Source organism: Acipenser ruthenus, chromosome 14, assembly GCF_902713425.1.
Source record: "Acipenser ruthenus chromosome 14, fAciRut3.2 maternal haplotype, whole genome shotgun sequence".
Lineage (NCBI taxonomy): Eukaryota > Metazoa > Chordata > Actinopteri > Acipenseriformes > Acipenseridae > Acipenser > Acipenser ruthenus.
The window spans coordinates 5,211,302-5,226,274 of NC_081202.1; the positions used below are offsets into that span (position 1 = coordinate 5,211,302).

The 14,973-nt window shown below is 39.3% G+C and overlaps 1 protein-coding gene across 5 annotated transcripts in view; it reads right to left on the bottom strand.

Moving 5' to 3' along the window:
• LOC117419609 (oxysterol-binding protein-related protein 8-like) overlaps positions 1-14,973 on the bottom strand; it is a 98,209-nt gene that overhangs the window by 59,253 nt on the left and 23,983 nt on the right. For 2 of the 5 annotated variants that reach the window (XM_034032516.3, XM_034032518.3), the window contains exon 2: positions 12,980-13,083. The exons of 2 other annotated variants lie outside the window; for them this stretch is intronic. In XM_034032516.3, the coding sequence (XP_033888407.1) occupies positions 12,980-13,024 (45 nt within the window). In that variant the 5' untranslated portion in view covers positions 13,025-13,083. Of the gene's footprint in view, positions 1-12,979; positions 13,090-14,973 lie in introns of those variants that run through there. One more of the 5 variants, XM_034032519.3, reaches the window with a different exon arrangement.

Here is a 14,973-nt window from a genome sequence, read left to right on the forward strand (position 1 = left end):
CTGATCTGAATCCTATCGAACATCTATGGAAAGAGCTGAAACTTGCAGTCTGGAGAAGGCACCCATCAAACCTGAGACAGCTGGAGCAGTTTGCTCAGGAAGAGTGGGCCAAACTACCTGTTACCAGGTGCAGAAGTCTCACTGAGAGCTACAGAAAACGTTGGATTGCAGTGATTGCCTCTAAAGATTGTGCAACAAAATATTAGGTTAGCGGTCCCATCATTTTTGTCCATGCCATTTTCATTTGTTTTATTATTTACAATATTATGTTGAATAAAAAATCAAAAGCAAAGTCTGATTTCTATTAAATATGGAATAAACAATGGTGGATGCCAATTACTTTTGTCAGTTTCAAGTTATTTCAGAGTAAATTATGCATTCTTCATTTTTTGTGGAGGGGTACCAACAAATTTGAGCACGTCTGTATATATATATATATATATATATATATATATATATATATATATATATATATATATATATATATATATATATATATATATTAGCTCAAAGAGCCAGCTGCCCAACGTTTCGATATGTTGTACATATCTCTCTCAAGGGAGCCTGTGTTTGAATCAAAACATTGGAGGAATTTATAGGTTTTTGACGGCATGACAACTACTTGTTATTGTTTACATTCAAATCCATGATTTATTCTTACATGATGATATATATATTATTAAACTGTGTAAAGCGCCTTGAGATGTGCAGGTCTGCACATGATAAGGCACTCTATATAAATCGAAGCTGCTGCTGGTGTTAACTGAACACATTTTTCTCAACAAGGTTCTATTATACAGTGCATGTTTTGGGGATAATTTCCCTCCGCTATAAAGGTAATTGATGTGTTAAGGAATAGCAAAGTTTCAGAGGTCTATTTGCTTGAGGGTAGAGTTGTGTTTTGCTTCGAATAAATCACCACAAGCAACATATTAAAGCATCTTGTGGAGTCTATGCCGCTTTCTGTCAAACGGTGGCCTACAGTAGGTACAAGTCCTAAAGAATTTGTCACACAGTGAAGATCTGAATGATTTACGCCCGCTCTCGTCCACAGCTGAGGAAAATATAGAAAGGTTTGGCTTTAATATCCACAAAAACACTTCATCATTCATGGGAAAAAGCTAACTGTCCAGTAGTGGAGTTAGCCAATGTTGTTCACACAGCACTTTCCTCTCTATGCAAATACTTTTAATTGAGCGACACAGTAAATGGCTGCTGACCCTCAATGCAGTCTGTGGATGACAGCTCAACAACGCAACCAGCCTGTGTGTGTTCTGACAGCACTGTATTCTAATGCAGCAGAAGATCTGCTACATCTAAGGGACAACCCATGTAAATAAAAGCTGAAAGGGTAAGAATGGCGCCCTCCAGGTCTGCAGAGAGGGGAACAGACCACAGTCCTATTGAATAGCAGCGGCTCACACATGAAAAGCACCGTCACCATTTCAATAGTGAAGGATTACTGGAAGAAAGGAGGGAGATGAGTGAAAGAGAAGCACGACAGGAGGGAGTCGCTTAGGGTCACAAGAGAGCAGGGAAAGGAGATGGTAATAAAAAATAAAAAAAAAGCCATGCTCTCAATATTACCATACACTGAAACATCTTAAAACACACAACAGTAAGATGGCCTCAGCACAATTTGCTCTGGGTTTTGAGACGCCAGTTGACAGTATTAAGAACAATGCACTGTTGTTGTTTTTACTGTGCCATGTTGTTCTTGATAAGAAACTCTTCGCTGCTCAGAGGATCAGTCAGTCTGTATGTAATGTATGCATTCACCTCGGTCTTGGAGCATATTTAGCACACTGCTTTTCAAACGAATCAGCAACCAATAGTGTGCTTTCATTAAATCCTGGGCCTTTTTAAATTTAAAACTGGAATACTTTATGAAGAATAAACCCTAAAGCTACACAAAAAATATAACAGTGCAAATAAAATCTGAGAAGAAAGAAAAAACACTGCAGGGTGTGCTTGGAGTTCAACAATACAAATGTGTCAATTTAATGTCTACTTAACGTGCTAAAGTAAAACTGAACATGCTCCAAAATACAGTGCTCCCTCTATATTATACTATCTGGCTTATATAGTACATAAAATAAATAAATAAATAAATAAAGTCAAGAAATATATGTGAATTAGTTAAAGTCCCTTTTACGAAAAAAAAGTATAGTGCACAACAATTTACTGTCGACATGGCCGAACTGTGAATTTGTTAATAACGAGGGAACAATTGTATTTTTATTTATTCATAAAATAAAAATTCAGAAGTTGAATGATAATATCTCCTGGAAAAAAAGATGAACACATTGCGTTGTGCATCGGATGGTCCCTATCTAATTACAACATTTTTGTTTGCTTATTATTATTATATTTTTTTTAATTATAATTGCTTCCAATGTTATTTATGTATTTATAACTTCCGGATATACCCCCGAGATGCATTTTCTCCTTTCAAAACCCTGGGGGGACAACAGACACACACACACACACACACACACACACACACACACACACACACAGTTACATCATTCAAACAAAACAGTGAATAATTAATGTACAGTATACAAAAATAACTTGAAAAAGTATAAATAGTACCGTAAAATACATTTTACCACCAGCTAGAAGCGTGTCTACATTTAAACACTACTGTATTTTGTAAATGCATCTTATTGAGAAATGATAAATTTGATTACCGCCTTCATTTGGATGAATTCCGGCCAACTGTTTCAATTATGCCAAGTGTTTGGAAACAGGCCCTACTTTGATTTGCAGTTCTCTTAAGTGCTGTGCTCGAATGTATTGATTTGTTTTAAATTCCTCTCCTAGGGATAAAATACCTTTCTGATCAACATCTAATTGTCAAAGGGGCCCTCGGGGCTGCAGTAATAAACACACAACTGTTGCATTCAATCCTGCAAAGCAACGCGTAATAATAAATCCTTGAGAAATCAGTCCATACTTGGTAATTAATGACAGCACTGACAAATAATGCTTGTTTTACTACAGCAGGTAAAAGCACAAGATGTCTCAGCTGTGGGTGTATTGTGCTTAAGTCAAGGAACAGTTAGAAAATAAATAAATAAATAAATAAATAAATAAATGCTGTCCTCGACAAGACAAGTTACAGAAACATAATACATTAAATATTATGCTTGTTTGGTTTGTACATCACATTGTATAAACGTATGTTACTACCTAATTAGGATTCAAACTCTGGGAAAATTAGACATAAGTATCACCTAGGTCCATGTCCCTGGGACAAAAGACAAAATTACATTATAAAGATAATTTTCAAACACGAATGACCTAAACTTATTAAAAACTGAAAAACAATAATAAAATAAAAGACGGACACACATTCATTTCAGCTGATGCCTTTCATTACTAAAGAAGCTGTTAGTCAACTTGACTTTCCTATAGCTTCACCTCAACACTTTACTGAACATACATCATCAATCAAACCTAGTCTAGTATGTTGCCTTTTCCGACAGCCAAATCAATCGACTTATAGTACTGTATAGCCTTTAGGAATAACGGTCGCAAAGTAAAAACATACATACTGTATATTATATATACGCCAATTCTCAATGCTCTTTCGGTGTCTACATCAGATCAACAGGAAGCCTCTCTTGTAAAGCTGTGCTCCCCCAGCCCGGTGCTCTCCACATGCTCTGCGGTGCTTCTCAAGCAGGCTGTGACCCCTCTGTGGCCAAGGCAGCGCTGCTCTAGTGATGAGAAACCTGTCTGAGAAAGCTGACACACACAGGAAGCCCACCGGGGAGCAGAGGAGGGCGTGTCTCTCTCTCTCTCTCTCTCTCTCTCTCTCTCTCTCAATCTATCTCTCTCGATCTCTCTCACACCCAGCCTGCCTGGTAACCAGTCTCCTCTCTCTGACAGCCTGGTGCACTGGCTATTTCTGAACCAACATGTGGAATAGGCAGCCTACAGTAATTTCCCCTGTTGTGGTAGAAAACACCAAACAGTAAGCTAGAAACGTATACAGTTATCAGAATCCTGCAGGGCTTTTAATGCTCCACCTTGTAATTTCAATGTTAGGTTTTACAGTGCTGTTTCCAGCAGGCAAGAAGAGCCTGTTTCTGAAACTTCAGAGTTATTGTTGGTTCTTTCGAGGTCAACCAGAGGTGTTTCAAACTGTTCTGTTTCCTTTTTTTAATTAAACTCTTGTGCTTTTTTGCTTGATATACAATCATACAGGTGTCTCTTAGGAAATTCTTGCAATTAGATGGTTCACCTCAATGTTTCGCCCCCACTCAAAGCTAAATATTTTTAAAAATACAATTAATTCTTCCCTTTTAAATGTGAAAAAGCATCTGTTTATGAGACAAAACTGAATTTTTAAAATTAAGTTTTAAAATCCTATAATAAAGCATTAAGATCCTCCCTTTCCATGCCTAGCTTCTGATAAGCCTTTGTACTGTTTGAAAACCTCCAGTCTCTCTCTGCAGGTATCTAAACAGAACATCTTTGCAATGCAGATGTCTGTGAACTATCATGATGAGACTATCAAATCAGCTGGGAGTGAAAGCCAGAAAGACTGTGCAAGACTTCATAAAGCAGTAATTGGGTTTTAAATGGAAAAAACAACTTGTACAAGAAAAAATCATTACTGGATACAGATGGAACAAATCTACAAAAGTATAAATCTACCTACACATAACACCTCACCATAAAGTATGCAGTAGGATTAATTACAAAAAAAAAATGTGTTACACTGCGACGGCTTTCAAGATTAATTGGTTTTCTTACTCGCTTAGTTAAAAATAAGCTGTTGACTATATTAAATATAGGACTAGCAATTAGCAGTGGCTTAAACTAATTTAGAGATCTCTATCCTAAACTGTTGCTTTTTGAAGACATTATAAAGGTCGCTGCATTTTATTTTTCCATTACGCACAACTCTTATCACCAGTCACTGTCTAGTATGGCTGACCACAACTCTTGCGTACAAAAAGTAGAATGCACATTTATACTGCACTTAAAGTAGATCTAAAAAACACTGACATCAATTATTGATAAAGCATTTAAATAAGGGATTTACCTATCTGGTATTAAAGAGTCTTAAAAGAATATTACAACACACAGTAATACAGCACTGAAATACTATTTGACAGCCCAGCAGGAAATGAAGGAAGTGGATATGTAATTTACACAGATAAATTAACACTTTAATCACTATCCAGCCTTTTCACCGGTACATCTCTTACAACCACTTTGTTCTCTACTATAAATAACCATTGATTAGAGCCAGCATGCTTAGTTTGCTTGGGTTTTTTTGTGTGAAAATTGCAGGGAAATGTATCTTTGAAAAGACAGATCATGTGATCGACTGGAACAATATTGATAGTCATATTTATAATGCTTAGAAGCTCTATGACAGTTGTGTGCAGCCATGGAGCAGCAGCACAGTATAGGTGACTTCACAAGGGCCATATTACTGGGTGCCTGTGCAACTGGCCCATCCCTTAACCCAGCAGCTGCACTCACCCCGTGTCCAGGACAGGGCCCGTGTTGCTCCTGGAATGGCAAGGTTTGCAGAATAGCCACCACTGGAAAGAACAACTCTCGTCCATGACGGGTCAAGCCTTCAACACAGGACAAGACTTCACCTGTTTCCACTCATAAACAGTACAGCGGGAGCTATGTGGTCTTAACCACTATGAAGGTAATTGTCTACTCTATGGGCCTGTCTTTGTATAATATAGTACTGATAACTACTGACTCATACTCCCCCAAAAGCAAACTACCAACTCCTATAGTATACTCTGAATCTGTAGTTAGTTTGGTGATAAAAAAGGGATTGTTCTGAGAGTTCGGAAAAGAAAATCCTTTCATTAATTGATGCTGATATCATAATTCTCACAGGCTGGGGTCTCCTGAGCTCTTCCATGATACAAACCTGTCTGCTCTGGGGTTTACTTTCTAGATCATGTGTACCACAAACTGGCTTTACTGTACGGACTGGTCTGCCTTGAACCACAGCACAGTAGTTTGTGGAAATGACAGTGGTGTCAACGCACAATGAGACTGAATCCAGGCACACGATATGACAAAGGCTTCCTTTCCTTTTTTTCTTTCTTCCTAGAACTGAGCATTTAGCATACGATTTGTATTGAAGCTTGGTTCAGGTTACAAATGCAAATGTCAGAACAGGCTAGGCCTTTCCCCATACAGCACTCACCTTATAGTGAGTTTCTCTCTCTACACCCGCTCCCTGGGTCCCCTCATCGCATCCTATGGTTTCTCATACCATTTCTATGCTGATGATGCTCAGATTTTCCTCTCCTTCCCCACCTCTGACTCCACCATCCCCTCCCGTATCTCTACCTGTCTGTCTGCTATTTCCTCCTGGATGCACTCACATCACCTCAAACTCAACCTCTCTAAATCTGACCTCCTTTTCTTCCCCTCCTCCTCCCCCTCCCCCTCCTCTGATCTCTCTATCTCTGTTCCTCTGGAATCTACCACACTCTCTCCCTCTTCCTCCGCTAAGAACCTCGGAGTCACCCTGGACCCATGCCTCTCTTATTCCCAGCACATCTCCACTGACACGCACTTGCCGATTCTTCCTGAGCAACATCCGAAGAATCCGACCCTTCCTCACCAACTACGCCACCCAGCTCCTGGTCCAGGCCTTGGTACTCTCCCGCCTAGACTACTGCAACTCCCTCCTGGCTGGCCTCCCTGCGTCCGCCACCCGTCCGCTCCAGCTCATCCAGAACTCCGCTGCTCGCCTGGTGTTCTCTCTGCCTCGCTTCTCCCATGCAACTCCACTACTCCGCTCACTCCACTGGCTCCCGATCACCGCTCGCACCCAGTTCAAGACTCTTGTACTAGCCTACAGATGTCTTGACCAGACTGCACCCAGCTACCTCCAGACCCTCATCTCTCCCTACACCCCCACTCGACCTCTCCGCTCCGCCTGCACTAGAAGACTGGCTCTACCTCCTCTACGCTCCCCTGCCTCCAGAGCCCACTCCTTCTCCATCCTCGCCCCGCAGTGGTGGAATGACTTTCTTAAGAACATAAGAACATAAGAAAGTTTACAAACGAGAGGAGGCCATTCAGCCCATCTTGCTCGTTTGGTTGTTAGTAGCTTATTGATCCCAGAATCTCATCAAGCAGCTTCTTGAAGGATCCCAGGGTGTCAGCTTCAACAACATTACTGGGGAGTTGGTTCCAGACCCTCACAATTCTCTGTGTAAAAAAGTGCCTCCTATTTTCTGTTCTGAATGCCCCTTTATCTAATCTCCATTTATGACCCCTGGTCCTTTTTTCTTTTTTCAAGTCAAAGAAGTCCCCCGGGTTGACATTGTCTATACCTTTTAGGATTTTGAATGTTTGAATCAGATCGCCGCGTAGTCTTCTTTGTTCAAGACTGAATAGATTCAATTCTTTTAGCCTGTCTGCATACGACATGCCTTTTACAGATGTCAGGACTGCCCAGTCCCTGACCACATTCCGGCGCCTCCTTAAGACTCACCTCTTCAGAAAGCACCTGTAGAACTCCTCAGTTTTTCCCCTGGGACACATATCACCCTTCCTTAAATGCGCTTTACGTGCTCTTATCTGCCCCCTATTTTACTGCATTTAATCCTATAGTACTATAATCTGCCAAGTGTTTAATCTGTAGTATTTTGTATTTAATTATATCCTGATGTAACTATCACTGACACTGTTATCTGCTGTATTATTGAATTGTATTTTGTCACACTTGTACTTGCTTGAACTAAAGTCATTGTATTCATCATTGTATTTATCTTGCTCTTAATTGTATTATTACTTGCACTGTGATTCTTGAAATGTATTTCTTTACGACTGTAAGTCGCCCTGGATAAGGACGTCTGCTAAGAAATAAATAATAATAATAATAATAATAATAATAATAATAATAATAATAATACACTGGCCGTTTTTAGGACGGCTTTGGGCCGTCTCAGGTCTTTTTTCTGCAGTGTAAACGCACACGGCCGACTCTCAGCTATCCTAAAAACGGCCAACTAAAGACGAGGCTCAGCACCATCTTAGGTCCGTTTGAAAGGCTGTGTAAACTCACCCAACTTTAGTACCACTCGGCTCCTCCCCCACAGAATCTAAACAGGAAGAAGCTGCAGTGCCGTTGCAGCGTCACAAAAAGAGAAGAACGACTTGAGACACAAGTGTCCTGAAGATTTGAATTTATTAACTGTTTGTATTAGTGAGTATTTGTAAATATCTACGTTTTATTATTAAGTTGTCGTCAAAAGTGTACATACCCCAAATATGCCATACATTGGGCTATGTAAACTTTTGACGATAACTTTTTTGCTTTGTTAAACAGGTGCAGACTACGGTGGATGTCAAAGAAACAAAGGCATAATATTTGAGTATATCGGTGATAATTATTCTTTAAAAAAAAAATGTATACAAAAACTATCCTGGATTGTGTTTTTCCCCGTTGTTTTATTGTTAAACCACTTAGTTATTGGTTTAGTTTCAAACATGCTTAAATAAATATTTGGACTGTACCCATGATTAGCTTAAAAACACAGAATATATATATGTCATAGCGTTGTGGGGCGAAACTCAAATCCAGAGTGTACTCTAAGCAGAAACACAAAATAAATACATATACCGAGAAATAGTGGCAGGTCTGGCAAACCAAGGTTTGTGCAACCCCCATCATGGCAGCAACCAGGACCATTCACCCCCAACCTCTACCCCTCGCAAGAATTTACCCAGAACAATGAACGTACACCTGCCCCGGCGCAAGCCTCACCTCACACCTGGCATTGTCTGTGAAAACTGTCTCTCTAGCACTGTGGAAAAAAGAGATCTGTGAAACCTCTTCTCTGCACTGTTTGATTATAGTTGATCTGTTACATAATTGCGTTTTACATGTTATGTTCTAGGTTTTAAATAAAGACTGTTTTAATTATTTGTGGTCCATTATATACTTATATAACAAATTATTATTATTATTATTATTATTATTATTATTATTATTATTATTATTATTTCATTTGCAGTATTTGTAACAAGGCTAATTTGAAAAAATAAAAATTGTTAACTGCAATTGTATACAGTAAATGTTTTTTCTCCAGTATTCCTGTGGCTGCTTAGCCTATTTTAACTAAAAATAAAGGACTTATGCATCATACAATTATGTATATATACACAAGGTGAGATAATATTGGTGAAGAAACAGAATAGAGTTCTTTTGAAAACAAAAGGGTCTTTATTATTACAGTAATAAACAGCAAATGTACTTTTCTTACTCCAGGTGAAATCCTTCACATAACAAATGGGCCAGGAACCGCTATTTTGTGTCAAACACTGTCTAAATGAATAACCATTTTTCTCATAGACTGCAAGATAAGTATATATTTTTTAAGATGAGTCCCCGCAATATGAACACAACTGTATTGTTTGTTTGTAATAACTCTGCCTCTTCCGCCTTACAAATTATTTATGGTACTGTAACTCCAGAACTGTTAGATGCCCCTGGGAGAAAAGTAAAATAATACACATACTGTTTCAATCCATCAGCTGAAAAATATTAGAGAAGAAAAATTTACACATAAGGTATACCTGTATGTAATTTAAAAGACAAACTATAGCATGCTTAATTGCAATATTTTTTATACTCACTACCTTTCTATTTATAGCCTATAGATAACAGGGTTTATTAAATATCAAGACCCAAATACTGCCTCTGTTTAAATATTAAATTAGGACCAATTACAGGGATGGCAATAAGACTCCGATTGCATAGCAGTTGCACCCATTCCAGATTTGAATACGAGCTTGATTAGCCAGTGTACAGGTAACAAGCTCAGATGTGTCTTACTAAACTAAGAGTAAAACCAGGAATGGATCAAACCGCTGTGCGAAAGGAGTCGTATTTCCATTCCTGTCATTTTCCTTTTACAAATACACTCACTCACAGTGTAAAATCTTTCTTCAAGTGTGACACTCTGCAGAGCAGCTCTGCTTGTCTGCATTGTCTTGCAAAGGGGAATACAGTGACCTTGCACTTACTCTCCCTCACTTGCATGAGGCAGTGAGTGTTCTCTACCTGAAAAAGGAAAAAGGGGGCTCTTCTTTTTTTAGTCTAATTGTGAAGAATACCATAAATGATTGACCATCCAGTTCCGTTGTGGGGGCTTTCAAAATCCCTCCTGCATAAGATCTTTAAATGCCAGAGGCGTGCTACTTTAACATTCCTCACATACAGCACACTAAATAAACATCATGGCACATTTTTAAATCTGCAGCGCTAAACCCCAGAATGCTTTCTAGCACTCGGATCTGAAATGCACTAGGGCTGGGAACAGCTTGCGAATCCTCCGGCCAGGGCTTTAATGTTTCTTCTATGTTTCATATTGAGGCACTGAAGAATTTAGGACAGTCTGCTAACTGTGCATTTCTTGAGATTTAGTCTTACCGGAATCATAATAATACAAAAATGTCATCTAAAAAGGGCAGCTTTTCTCGTTCAACAGCAACATGCTTAATAAAAAAAAAAAAAAAAAAAAAAACCTGAAAGGGGTTTACATTTTTATGTGGTTTCTTTGACATACAGCGTTACAAGTGACCTCATCGAATTGGAATACAAAAAAAGAGCATGGACTAATCTGTCAATCCAATCTCACCGACCTCACCATGCAAGCAGATTAAGGTGGGGGGGGGGGGCAAGGCTCAACACTGCTGAACTACAGGAAAAAAATATACAAATATCAGCATCAGACCCCAAATGTCAAGCCCTGTGCCATTTAATTAATCCTGCTCTGTTCCTTTTCTGTAGGACTGTTTGATCTAATGCAGGGGAGGCCTGGTTTCAATGTTTACCCAGTTATCGGCTGTGCCAATGCAGTTCCACCTTTGGTTTAATATATTGGCCCATATGTCTGTTTAAGTGACTCATGTAAACACAGATATAAATTGCCCGCATGACTCAGACTGAGTGCAACGCGTGTTACAACATGGTAGGTTGTGACGGTAAAAATGATAAAAGACCATATCACAGCTTTGTGGCTAGATTTCCAACAAATCACTTAAAGTGGTAGTAGCTGACAAAATATTTTCATAAATCTTTGATTCACTATATACAGTAGGGGTGGGGACAAGTTCACTCTCCTGGTGAAATGACCAGGAAGTAAAAGACAACCTGAAAACAAGGCTTGCTAACAGAGATGTCTTTAACCTAGTGTCTTACCAGATATCATGTTGTTTTTCACCCAGACCACTCCATCAGTCTGTCTACACCTTACCACAGAGGAACTGATCTTCAGGGAGGTACTGTGGTTAGTTTAGTTTAAAAACTGTAAGCTTAAATACAATTTAAAGTAGTGTGCTACCCTCATAAAAGTAAATGAAACACAAAATACAGATTTTTATTTAAACACCCAATTGCAGATTACAGAAAGATTTTAAAAGGCTGAACAGAAAAAAAGACTGAAATACTAAAATTATAATGCAAACATCAACTCATATGGTAAAAATAAACTTGTGAAAACCGACTGCTGAAATACACCAGGTGTAAAAGCTTACTGAACATCAAACAACACACATCTGAAAACTTGCATCCACATCAAACTGAGTTTCCTGTTTTTTTCTGTGAACCGGTGATGTCTCCCGTTGTCACAGTGACAGATGTCACCGTTTGATTTTCTGGCATGCACAGTACCACAGTGCCACCTATTGAAATGTACTGCATTGACAGTACAGCGCTTGACCTTTCCCCTATCACCTTCAAAATCAATAGCTGTCTGGCGCACCACATGCAAAAGCACATTACAGCGCATTACATATCCCATTTAAAAAGTCTAGCTTTTATTAAAACAGCAGAGCTACGGATCATTCCACGGACTCAAAACTGAAATCAAAAACATTTGGACGGCAATTTAATGAAAAGTTTGATCCCAATTTAAAGTGTTTCTCCAGGCGTATGCGAAAATGTAAGTGCGACACACAGACGGGTGAACGGACTGAGAGACAGACACCCCCGTATCTCCAGAATCTGACCGTCTCCAGAACTAATGCTAAATCATTTTACAGCAAGATTCATAACAAATGCATACACGGTTCTGTGTAAAGAGTGATGCCCCCCATTTTAGATCCCTACACTACAGCACGCAGCAGTAACCTTCGGTCACTCTGGTAAAACCCCCAGAGAAAGAAAACCCATACTCCTAATCATCTTGAGCGATGAATACCCGTCATACTGTCAGAAAAGAGATCAAATGGATTATCATTTATTGCTAGACTGTGAGACATGGATATTGGAGGTATAAAAAATATAAAAATCAAGCTGCCCATCAACAATATAACTTAAATTAGGGAAGGCTGTTATTACACACAGTGGCAGGGTGATCAACAGCACTGCATGTACAGTACTGTAGTTCATACACCCTCTACTGTACACCCAAGCTAGAAGATTGCATTCCAGTATTCTGTAAACCGTTGTTGGGAGGCTACTGTATGTATGTCTGCTCCTTGTAGCATTAAGGATTCAGCAATAGAGATCAGGAGATATTTAACAAAGATGATGCAGCTTTATTAATGGGGTTAAGTGCACAGCGCAACATTACGTAATGACTGAAAACACACAACAGGATATTAAACAGGTAAGATATGAAATACTAGGAACATGTACTGTGGATTTTTATTTCATTTTGCTGCCTAAATTTAAAGGTACAACATGTAATAAAAAGGCAGCAGTTATTTTTCTGTACTCCTCAAAAAATAAAATAATATTGATTAAATAATAACTCTCTTCATGGTTTTTATTTCTCACCTTTAAATGAAGAACAAAAGGCGAGAATCTCAAGCCTGCATTGTACCATCAAGTAATTCTCAAGTCCATAGTTTCTGCTTCAAATAGAGCAGAGAGAGAGAGAGAGCAGAGAGAGAGAGAGCGAGAGAGAGAGAGCGAGAGAGACAGAGCGAGAGAGACAGAGAGCAGAGAGTCCAAACTCACCAGAGTTCTTTCAGGTTCCCCTTGTGACTCTGCAGCAGGCTCCATGTCCCTCCCTTTTCCTCTCCTGCTTCCTGACGGTTAGCGAGGTTCAGAAACTTGCATGTCTTTCAACACAAACAAAAAAGCCTGTCATTAACCTAAAAAGTAGCAATTACACCAATCACCGACAGAAAACAAAAAAGCCTGTCACTGCCATTGCAATTTCTACAGGAATTCAACATATATCTGAGTCCTGAGTGCAGGACAAAAGACAGGGGAATAAAAAGGGGGCGTGGATGAAAAGAGACTCCCGCTGGAGGAGTGTTCAAGATCTGAATTCCTGTTTGAGACGGCAGTACAAGAGAAGCTGTCTCATAGCGAGAGACCACGGGTCCAAGTTATCTGCAATTCCATTTGCAAAAGGAAACTGGTTTAAATACACAGTCAGCACCTCACTGTGATTGTCAGGAAATGACACCGAAACTCTACGAGAGCAGCAATCGGCAGATTATGTGCAACCATTCAGTATTGGTTTTGTGTCCCTGCTCTGTGTATACATCCACTTTCGCTAAATCAGATACCATTTTACTTAATAACTACATATAATAATGCATTTTTAAGGACTAAATAGCTTCAAATGTAATTAATTGATTTTTTTTTCTTCAAAGCAACAATGGCAGAAAAAAATATGAAATACAGAATAATATCCTGAAGAGGTAAAAGAAACAAAGCTGCAAACAATCACTTTTTTCCTATAATGTTGATTAATTTAAGAGGCACTGGTTCTTTCCTTTTATATTCAGCACAGAGGCAAAGGCTTAGTAAATGATGTCCAATGCCTGGCATTACAAACAGATGACTGTGCGGAACAGAAGACTAAGTACAAAATTTAGAGCTACTATACAATGCATTGCACAAGATACAAAAAAGACCTCGACAAGCTACATTCAAAACACATTCGAGGAAATAATTTTCACATGGCATGTTTATCTTCAGACGCCCTCCTTCAACAGAAAAATTCAGGAAGCCATAAAAGTATCAAGACAGTAACTTTGCGAGAAAATAAGATTTAAAAACATGGATATGAATCCGCTGCAGCGGGTTACATTCCCTTACTGACAAGGTGTCCTTCATCATTTCAAATCAGAAAACTGAACAGAAACTGCATGCAAAAGCACTGCAATAGGGTTGGATGAGAATTAAAAATGACCACGATTATCTAAAATCAGGTTTTAACATCCCATCAACTGGGATTCGCATTTCTTTCTATGTCACAACCTTTTTTTCCCCCCAGTCTGCCTTTAGCTTTTTGTCTTTTTTTATTTTATTTATTTTTTTAAAATTTACTAGTTGCCCATTATTTTTTGTATTTTCTCCCAATTTAGAATATCCAATTATTTTTAGGCTCAGCTCACCGCTACCACCCCCGCGCTGACTCGGGAGCGATAAAGACAAACACGCTGTCCTTTGAAGCGTGTGCCGTCAGCCAACCGCTTCTTTTCACACTTCAGACTCACCATGCAGCCACCTCAGAGCTACAGCGTTGGAGGAAAACGCAGCTCTGGGCAGCTTACAGGCAAGCCAGCAGGCACCCGGCCAGACTACAGGGGTCGCTGGTGCGCGGTGAGCCGAGGACACCCTGGCCGACCTAAATGCTGGAACACAATGACTAGAATCAAGACATCTCACTCTCCATACACAATGCGCAATACACTGCGATTTCCCTGTTGCTCAGATTCAGACCCCATTGGGAATAGATTCTGTGCGTCAAATCACCCTCAGCTTGTGCAAGCAAACCTTCAAAATGTTAATCCTATAGGCCTAACTATTCCCATTGTTTTAACTGAAACAATTCCAAATATGCTGTGCCAGATACAGCAAATTCTTTAATTAAAAATACTGTAAGCTGCACCCAGCACGCGCGAGGGATGTCATCCACCAGCGACATTAATACACAGAGTATGTTTGTATTATATTATACTGTGTGTTCTAGTAACCACTAATCATTTGTAATG